General features: G+C 45.3%; 1 protein-coding gene across 1 annotated transcript; it reads left to right on the forward strand.

Moving 5' to 3' along the window:
* The first annotated feature begins 5,624 nt into the window (after positions 1-5,624).
* On the forward strand, positions 5,625-7,075 carry LOC119948765 (olfactory receptor class A-like protein 1). Its single transcript, XM_038770263.1, has 2 exons — positions 5,625-6,189; positions 6,633-7,075. The coding sequence occupies exons 1-2, from the start codon at positions 5,625-5,627 to the stop codon at positions 7,073-7,075; spliced, it is 1,008 nt and encodes a 335-aa protein (XP_038626191.1).
* Positions 7,076-10,379: the final 3,304 nt, after the last annotated feature.

The following is a 10,379-nucleotide window of genomic DNA, read 5'->3' on the forward strand; positions in this document are numbered from 1 at the left end:
TGCCCTTCATCATACCAACATCTTTCCTATGGGGTGCCGCCTCCTACCCCCAAATTGGCCCAGGTCACTCTCCTTCCACCTTTTTTTCCCATCCCAGATCACCCCTAACCCTCTTCAAAGCCAGTCTCTTCCACCATGTCTTCCTGAATTTGATTCCTAGTTTCATGAGTCTCATAAGTACTTTTGTCCTTCTCTCACGTATTCTTCTGTTTTTTTTTTTTGGTGAACAGGTCAGACACTGTGCTCTGCACAAAGAAAGTGCTTAATAAGTACTATTACTATCAATCAGTGGTATTTATTGAGTGCTTACTTTGTGCAGAGCACTATATTGAATGCTTGGGAGAGTACAGTACAATAGAGTTGGTAGATATCTTCTCTGTCCAAACTAGAAGCGGCATGGCCTAGTGGAAAGAACCTGGGCCTGGGATTCAGAGGATCTGAGTTCTCCTCCCAGCTCAGCCCCTTGTCTGCTGTGTGACCTTGGGAAAGCCATTTAACTTCTCACTGTCTCAGTTGCCTCATCCATAAAATAGGGGTTGAATGCCTGTCCTCACTAATACTCGGCCTGGGAGGCCCCATATGGGACAGGTGCTGTGTCTGACCTGTTTTTTTTTTTCCTCAGTAGTACCTCTCCTTGTTTCTCAGCTTGTAGCTGGTCACAAATATTAATTTCAATAATAGTAATTGTGGCAGTTGTTCCACGCTTACTATGTGCCAGGTACTGCACTTAGCACTGGGGTAAATACAAAGTACTGTGCCAGGCATACAGTAAGTGCTTAACAAATACCGTTATTATTATTACAGGCAAATCAAGTTGGACACAGTCCCTATCCACATGGGGCTCAATGTCTTCATCCCCATTTTACAGATGAGGCAAACTGAGGCACAGGGAAGTTAAATGACTTGCCCAAGGTCACACAACAGAGAAGTGGAGGAGCCAGGATTAGAAGCTAGGTCCTTTTGACTTCCAGTACCATGCTCTAAGCACTAGACCATGCTTCTTCTCTGCTTTTGCAATTAGGTCCCTCTCCAACAACACCTGTATAGCCTTTCACTTCCCCATCCTATCCACTCTCGCTTTCGCATTGCTGGATCTGTATCCCTTAAGCATTTTAAACGCATCCCATGCCAACTTCACTGTTATATTCTGCCACTTCCTCTATCTCCAATTTATTTTCATGCCTGTCTCCCACTCTAAATTGTAAGCCCCATCTGTGGGGCAGGGACCATGTCTTCATTTCCACCTGTGTATTCTCTCCCAATGCTCTGCACAAAGGAAGTGCTTAATAAGTACTATTACTATCAATCAATAGTATTTATTGAGTGCTTACTTTGTGCAGAGCACTCTGCTGAATGCTTGGGAGAGTACAATACAACAGAGTTGGTAGATATCTTCTCTGCCCACAACTAGAAGCAGCATGGCCTAGTGGAAAGAACCTGGGCCTGGGAGTCAGAGAATCTGAGTTTACATCCCAGCTCAGCCCCTTGCCTGCTGTGTGACCTTGGGAAAGTCACTTAACTTCTCATTGCCTCATCCATAAAATGGAAGTTGAATACCTGTCCTCACTCCTACTCGGCCTGGGAGGCCCCATATGGGACAGGGACTGTGTCTGACCTGATTACCTTGTATCTACCCCAGTGATTAGAATGGTGTTTGGCACATAATAAGTGCTTAACAAACACCAAAAAACACACCCCACAGTCTACAGCTTATTACTTGCATAAACTCTGTTAATAATAATAATAATAATAATAATAATAATAATAATTGTGATATTTGTTAAGTGCTTACTGTGTGTCATCATCATCATCATCATCAATCGTATTTATTCAGCGCTCACTGTGTGCAAAGCACTGTACTAAGCGCTTGGGAAGTACAAGTTGGCAACATATAGAGACAGTCCCTACCCAACAGTGGGCTCACAGTCTAAAAGGGGGAGACAGAGAACAAAACCAAACATACTAACAAAATAAAATAAATAGAATAGATATGTACAAGTAAAATAAATAGAGTAATAAATATGTACAAACATATATACACATATACAGGTGCTGTGGGGAAGGGAAGGAGGTAAGATGTGGGGATGGAGAGGGGGACGAGGGGGAGAGGAAGGAAGGGGCTCAGTTTGGGAAGGCCTCCTGGAGGAGGTGAGCTCTCAGTAGGGCCTTGAAGGGAGGAAGAGAGCTAGCTTGGCGGATGGGCAGAGGGAGGGCATTCCAGGCCTGGAGGATGACGTGGGCCAGGGGGTCGATGGCGGGACAGGTGAGAACGAGGTACGGTGAGGAGATTAGCAGCAGAGGAGTGGAGGGTGCGGGGTGGGCTGTAGAAGGAGAGAAGGGAGGTGAGGTAGGAGGGGGCGAGGTGATGGAGAGCTTTGAAGCCCAGGGTGAGGAGTTTCTGCCTGATGCACAGATTGATTGGTAGCCACTGGAGATTTTTGAGGAGGGGAGTAATATGCCCAGAGCGTTTCTGGACAAAGATAATCCTGGCAGCAGCATGAAGTATGGATTGAAGTGGGGAGAGACACGAGGATGGGAGATCAGAGAGAAGGCTGATGCAGTAGTCCAGATGGGATAGGATGAGAGCTTGAACGAGCAGGGTAGCGGTATGGATGGAGAGGAAAGGGCGGATCTTGGCAATGTTGTCGAGCTGAAACCGGTAGGTTTTGGTGACGGCTTGGAAGTGAGGGGTGAATGAGAGAGCGGAGTCGAGGATGACACCAAGGTTGCGGGCTTGTGAGACAGGAAGGATGGTAGTGCCGTCAACAGAGATGGGAAAGTCAGGGAGAGGGCAGGGTTTGGGAGGGAAGACAAGGAGTTCAGTCTTGGAAATGTTGAGTTTTAGGTGGCGGGCAGACATCCAGATGGAGATGTCCTGAAGGCAGGAGGAGATGCGAGCCTGGAGAGATGGGGAGAGAGCAGGGGCAGAGCACACAGCACTAAGCCCTGGGGTGGACACAAGCAAATCAGGTTGGACACAGTCCCTGTCCCAGGTGGGGCTCACAGTCTCAACCCCCATTTTGCAGATGAGGTAACTGAGGCACAGAGAAATGAAATGATTTGTTCAAGGGTGCACAGCAGACAAGTGGTGGAACTGGGATTAGAACCCATGACCTTATGACTCCCAGGACATGTTGTATTGTACCCTCCCAAGAGTACTGTGCTCTACATACAGATAGTGCTCAATGAAAATTATTGATTGATTAATGTCACTTCAAACTCTCTCACTACAGGTTCTGTCCAATTGCCTCCAGTCATGGAAATTTGCTGAGTCTATTGGGAAAAGACAGTCCAACACAGAGGCTTGGGAAAGGATGAGTAGAGTGTACCCCCAGTGACCTAACATGGGGTGCTGCAATCCCCCAAAGCCATTGGCAATAGATGTTTCACACAGTAGTCACAATAATATTTATGTAAACCCTTACTATGTGCAGGTACTGTACTAACGTTTGGGAAACAAATGAACTGATGAGATATAGGCCCAATTCCTGTCCCCTAAGGAGTTCACAATCTAAGAATAAGAGGATGGATGACAGATACACAGAAAGATGAATAAAAATGTAACAGGCAAAGATGATGAACACAGAAGGAACAGCAACATTTCAGGCTCCTCAAGGTTTTTTTTTTCCATGATGTTTGCTAAGTGTTTACTATGTGCCAGGCATTATTCTAAGCACTGGGGTAGATGCAAGTTAACAAGGTTGGACACAGTCCCTGTCCTACATGAGGCTCACAGTCTTAATCCCCATTTTGCAGATGAGGTAACTGAGGCCTACAGAAGTGGAGTGATTTGCCCAACGTTACATGGCAGACAAGTGGCAGAGCTGGAATTAGATCCCAGGTCCTTTCATTCATTCATTCATTCGTATTTATTGAGCGCTTACTGTGTCCAGAGCACTGTACTAAGCGCTTGGGAAGTACAAGTTGGCAACATATAGAGATGGTCCCTACCCAACAGTGGGCTCACAGTCTAGAAGGGGGAGACAGAGAACAAAACATATTAACAAAATTCTTTCATTCATTCATTCAATCATATTTATTGAGTGCTTACTGTGTGCAGAGCACTGTACTAAGCGCTTGGGAAGTACAAGTTGGCAACATATAGAGATGGTCCCTACCCAACAGGGGGCTCACAGTCTAGAAGGGGGAGACAGAGAACAAAACAAAACATATTAACAAATTAAAAAAAATAGAATAAATATGTACAAATAAAATTGTTATCGACAAGTAGGGTGCAAAATAGGTTAATCAGTGTAAATCGGCCGCAGGGTTCTTGTACCCAGGGTGGTGACACAGATAGGAAAAATGACTGAGAGACATGAGTTCAGATAGAGCAGTAAAGAAGGAAAGTGGCTATCTGCCCGTTCACCTCCCAGGAGAGGTACAAGTGACAAGCAGCGTCCTTCTGACTCTCAGGTCCGTATTCTAATGATAATGGTAATTATGGTACTTGTTAAGTGTTTACTATGTGCCAAGCACTGTTCTAAGCACTGAGGTAGCTGCAAGTTAATCAGGGTGGATACAGTCTTTGTCCCACATGGGGCTCAGTGTTGCTCAGTGGTAAGAGCACGGGCTTGGGAGTCAGCGGTCGTGGATTCTAATCCCAGCTCCGCCACTTGTCAGCTTTGTGACTTTGGATAAGTCACTTAGCTACTCTGTGCCTCAGTTACCACATCTGTAAAATGGGGATTAAGACTGTGAGCCCCACGTGGGAAAACCTGATTACCTTGTGTCTACCCCAGAGATTAGAACAGTGCTTGGCACATAGGAAGTGCTTAACAAATACTATCATTATTATTTTACAGATGGGGAGGCCCAGAGAAGTTAAAGTGACTTGCCCAAAGTCACACAACAGACATGTGGCAGAGCCGGGATTAAGATCCAGGTCCTTCTGACTTGCAAGCCCCATGCTCTATTCACTAAGGCACGCTGCTTCTCAGTGATAGTCCTAGAAATCAGAGTTGTAACTATGGCAGTCACTGTTTCAAGGTTCTAAAAGTGGAGGGGGGTGCTGACACTGTTTGAGTTTTTCCTGAAATGGTGTAGGATGCGCTGGCATGGTAATGGGGTGGTCTCTCTCCTGTCCAACTGGGCCCTGGAAGTCAGTGGATAGTGCACAAGCCTGAGACTCAAAGACCCTGAGTTCTAATCCTGGCTCCTTCCCTTTCCTGCGGTGTGACCTTGGACAAGTCACTTAGCTTCTCTGCGTTTCAGTTCCCTCATCTTTAAAATGGTGATATGATATCTCTTCTCCCTTCTGCTGAGAGTGTGAGCCCCATGTGGGTCAGGGACTGTAGCCAACCTGATATAGACCCAAATGCTTACAATAGAGCTTGGCATACACTGGTATGCACTTAATGAATACTACTATTATTATGATTGTTATTATTGTTAGAAGGGGAGAGTGGTGGAGGGTTCACACTGCTGCTGCTGTTTTGAGTCCTTCTTGGGATGGAGCAATGTTCAATGGAAGTTTGATGGGAGACTTGGCATCATGGGAAATTTCTAGGCTGACGCTTGTTCTGTGTTTCTCAAGTTCTGCATTTCGAGGGCTCTTCATTGATGAACTCATCTGCTTTTATATAGGATTCTCAGGATTCTACCACTCTGAAAACATCGAGACAATGTATTTGAGTGACCAGATATTGGGAATTTCCTTCTTCTCTCAGACTGTGGTCAGCGTGCTGGGGAATTCAGCTATGTTCTTGTTGTACATCCACATCTTCATGGCTCAGTCCCAGCAGAAGTGGCCCATGTACCTGATCCTCACCCACCTGACCGTGGCCAACACCATGACCCTTCTCATACGGGGCGTTCTAGAGACAATGGTGGCCTTGGGGATAAAGAATATCCTGGGTGACATTGCGTGTAAGGTTGTATTGTACATCAGTAGAGTGGCCCGAGGCCTATCTTTCTGCATCACCTGTCTTCTGAGTGTGTTCCAGGCTGTCACCATCAGTCCCAGCACCACCCAGGTCAAGCCCAGAGCCCTCCATTACATCCTCCCTTCTTTCTTCATCTTCTGGATCCTCAACTTGGTGATCTATATCATTTTAATCAAATCTGCCCAAGCCACTAAACATATCACGATAATAGAACACATTTTAATTTCAAAATACTGTTCTGTGATGCCCAAGAGTAATGAGTTTATGGCTATAACTCCAATTATTACAACTTTCAGAGATGTCATTCCCCGGGCCTGGAATGCCCTCCCTCTGTCCATCTGCCAAGCTAGCTCTCTTCCTCCCTTCAAGGCCCTACTGAGAGCTCACCTCCTCCAGGAGGCCTTCCCAGACTGAGCCCCTTCCTTCCTCTCCCCCTCATCCCCCTCTCCATCTCCCCATCTTACCTCCTTCCCTTCCCCATAGCACCTGTATATATGTATATATGTTTGTACATATTTATTACTCTATTTATTTATTTATTTTACTTGTACATATCTATTCTATTTAGCTTATTTTGTTAGTATGTTTGGTTTTGTTCTCTGTCTCCCCCTTTTAGACTGTGAGCCCACTGTTGGGTAGGAACTGTCTCTATATATTGCCAATTTGTACTTCCCAAGCGCTTAGTACAGTGCTCTGCACACAGTAAGCGCTCAATAAATACGATTGATGATGATGATGATGATGGCCTCTTGGTATGTCTCATGAGCTGGGCCAGCGGCTACATGGTGATCGTGTTACACCGACACCACCAAGTTCAGCACATCCACAGCACCAGCCGCTCCCCAAAATACTCCACGGAGACCAGAGCCTTTGCCATTCACACCATCCTGCTGCTCGTCACCTGCTCCGTTTGCTTCTATTGGCTGGACAGTTTCATGAATATTTATTTAAGGTTTGTGAAGGGATATAAGGGTGAGGTGCAGACCACAGTGGCCTTCCTGTCGACATGTTTCCCCTCGATCTCCCCCTTGGTGCTGATCATCAGGCACCGCTGCTTTCCCCAGGCCCACTCTCTCATCAAGAAAGTGAAATGTTCTGCTGCTTCTGGTGTTCCTGGGGATACACATATCGTGGCTTACATCCGTTATCTCCCCGGTGTTCTCTGTGAAGACTCCAGTCTATTCGGATGAGCAGGTTCAGGGAACAGCCTCTCTCTGCAGCGACCTTTCACCTCTTCCCACCCCCCAACTAGTCTTGAGGGAGAAGGGTCAGCTAGAATCTCTCATAACTAAAACCAGTTTGATCCAACTCCAACAAATATCATCCCAACCTTAGCCCCACAGCACTTATGTGCATATCTATAAATTGTACATTATAGATCTCCAACAAATATCATCCCATCCTTAGCCACACAGCACTTATGTGCATATCTATAAATTGTGCATTATAGATTATCTATTTCTATTAATGTCAGTCTCCCCCTCTGGACTGTAAGCTCCTTGTGAGCAGTGAACATGTCTACTAACTCTGTTTTATTCTCTCTCCCAAGTGCTTGGTACAGTGCTCTGCACACAGTAATCCCTTAATAAATACCATTGATTGATTGGTTGATATGTTCATCCCTGGTTCTGAGCTGCTGCATCTTCCACTCAATCATGGGAAGCAGTGTGGCCTAATGGAAAGAGCATAGCCTGGGAGTCAGAAGACCTGAGTTCTCATCCTGGCTCTGCCACTAGTCTGCCAGGGGACCTTGGATAAGTCACTTCACTTCCCTGGACTTCAGTTCCCTCATCTGTAAAATGGGAATTCAATCCCTGTTCTTTCTCCTACTTAGACTGTGAGCCCAACATGAGACTTGATTATCTTGTAGCTACCCCAGTGTTTAGTACATTGCTTGGCACTTAAGAAATACCACAATTCCCAAGCACTTAGGAAATACCACAATTATTATGAATATAAATAAATAGATTACGGATGTAGAAATAGTACAGTAAGGCCGAGGGAGGTATGAATTAAGGGTACAAATGTGAGAGTGCAAGTTGAGAACAGATAGTCCAAGAGGCTCCTGAACCAAAGGCTTTTGGAAAATATTCATTCAATTGTATTTATTGAGTGCCTACTGTGTGCAGAACACTGTACTGGAAAATAGTTGCTATTACCTGCTACTTGCATACTGCCCTTAGTTGTCCCTTCCATTCCACTAGGCTCTTACTTAACTTCTCTGTGCCTCAGTTCCATCACCTGCAAAAAAGTGATTCAATAATTTTTCTCCCTCCTCCTTAGACTGTGAGCCCCATGTGGGACTTGATTATATTAGAGAAGCAATGTAGCTTAGTGGAAAGTGTTTGCGCCTGGGAGACAGAGGACCGAGGTTCTAACCTTTTCTGCTGTGTGACCTTGGGCGTGTCACTTAACTTCTCTATGCCTCAGCTTCCTCATCTGTAAAATGGGGATCAAATCCTATTCTCTCCTATCTAGACCGAGTCCATGTAGGACACAGACTGTGTCCAAACTGATAACCTTGTATCTAGAACAGTGCTCAGCACATAGTAAGCACTTAACAAATACCATAATTAATCATCAATATCTGTATTCTCGATGTTTCAGGAACATGGAGGAAATTGCGCTGCTTCTACAGTTTTTCGTTCCCTGCCCGACCTCACTTTGAAAGTGGGGACTTGTTCCCGGATTTCAGGTGATGTTCAGGGACAGAAAGTACTCCCAGAGGAGAGGGCACTCTTAGGAGCATCCCAGAACTCCCAGTGATTGTGTCTCAGGGGAGTTTATCTCAAACTGGAGAGTCATGAGGAAGACTAATGAGGAGTTCTCCCTAAAGGAATCAATGGACAGGACAGGTACTCTCCCTAAGTCCCTGTTCCACATGGTGCTCCCAGTCTAAGGAAGAGAGAGACAACAGGTGTTGAATCCCCATTTTACATTTGAGGAAAGTGAGGCATAGCGAAGATAAGTGCCCTGCCTAGGGTCACATAGCAGGGAAGTCACTTAACTTCTCCGTGCCTCAGTTCCCTCATCTGCAAAATGGGGTTCAATATCTGCTTTCCTTCCTTCCAGGACTGTGGGACCTGATGATCTTGCATCTACCCCTCTACGCGGCACACAGTAACTGCTTGTAAAATACCACAATTAGTAAAGTGGATGTTCTGGTTTTGCATCCAACTTACAGATGATTGGGTTTTGTGTACCCAACAAAAACTCCTCACCATTGGCTTTAAAACACTCAGTCACCTTACCCACTCCTACCTAGCCTCGAATGTGACTGCCAACTCTGTTATACTTTTATATTTTGTACTCTCCCGAGCGCTTGGTACAGTGCACTGCCCACTTAATAAATACAATTGATTGATCAATCAATCAGAAGCCACAAAGGGAACAATTATTTCCCTAATCTCCCCATGCCGGCCTCCTAGCACTTATTCACATTTCTTTTTATACTCATTCGTTAGCTCATTCATTCATTCATTCATTCATTCAGTCGCATTTATTAAGTGCTTGCTGTCTACAGAGCACTGTATCAGACTGTTGGGAGAGCATTGAGACTGTGAGCCCCAGGTGGGACAGGGAGTGTATCCAACTCGATTTGCTTGTACCCCAGTGCTTAGTACAGTGCCAAGCACATACTAAGTGCTTAACAAATACCATTATTGTTATTGTTATTGTTTTTACTACTACAACCCAGCCCACATACTTCATTCCTTTAATGCTAACCTTCTCACTGTACCTCAGTTTCATCTATCTCGCCAATGACCTCTTGCTCACATCCTGTCTTTGGCCTGGAGTCCCCTCCCTCCTCGTATCAGACAGACAATTTCTCTCGCCCTTTCAAAGACTTATTGAAGGCACATCTTCTCCAAGAAGTCTTCACTGACTAAGCCTTCCTCTCCTCTTTTCCCACTCCCTCCTGCGTCACCCTGACTTGCTCCCTTCATTCATCTCCCCATCTCCCAGCCTCAAGACACTATGTAAATATCTGTAAAATTTATTTTATGTATTTATTAATTTATATTAGTGTCTGTCTCCCCTTCTAGAATGTGAGCTCATTGTGGGCAGGGAATGTGTCTGTTTATTGTTATGATCTATTCTCCCAAGTGCTCAGTACTGTGCTTTGCACACAGTAAGTGATCACTAAAAACGACTGATTGAATGAATTAATACATAAATGAAGTGTACCCTTGCTCTCCAGAAGGATGGCATTGATTTTGTAGTGTGTAACTTTCCCTCTTTTAATTTTCCCTAAAGGGATGGCTCCCCACTCTTAGCAGCCACTAGGGACACTAGTGAAGTCCTGTAAAGTTGGATTTCCCAGTGCAGGGACTTAGAGAGAGAGGGAGAGAGAGAGAGAGAGGGAGACAGAGAGAGAGAGAGAAAGAGAGAGAGAGAGAGAGAGAGAGAGAGAGAGAGAGAGAGAAAGAAAGAGAGCTCAGATTCTTAGTTTCAGTGGGAGAAAGGATGTCCCAGTGTTCAGTTGGCAATGGA

The sequence above is a fragment of the Tachyglossus aculeatus genome, chromosome X3, assembly GCF_015852505.1.
Source record: "Tachyglossus aculeatus isolate mTacAcu1 chromosome X3, mTacAcu1.pri, whole genome shotgun sequence".
Lineage (NCBI taxonomy): Eukaryota > Metazoa > Chordata > Mammalia > Monotremata > Tachyglossidae > Tachyglossus > Tachyglossus aculeatus.

What these genes read in the sequence shown, in the direction of transcription:
- LOC119948765 (XM_038770263.1), top strand. Translation starts at nt 5,625, where the DNA reads ATGTATTTGAGTGACCAGATATTGGGAATTTCCTTCTTCTCTCAGACT. An exon ending in TACAACTTTCAGAGATGTCA is followed by an intron (nt 6,190 to 6,632) that starts TTCCCCGGGCCT and finishes ATGATGATGGCC; the next exon opens with TCTTGGTATGTCTCATGAGC.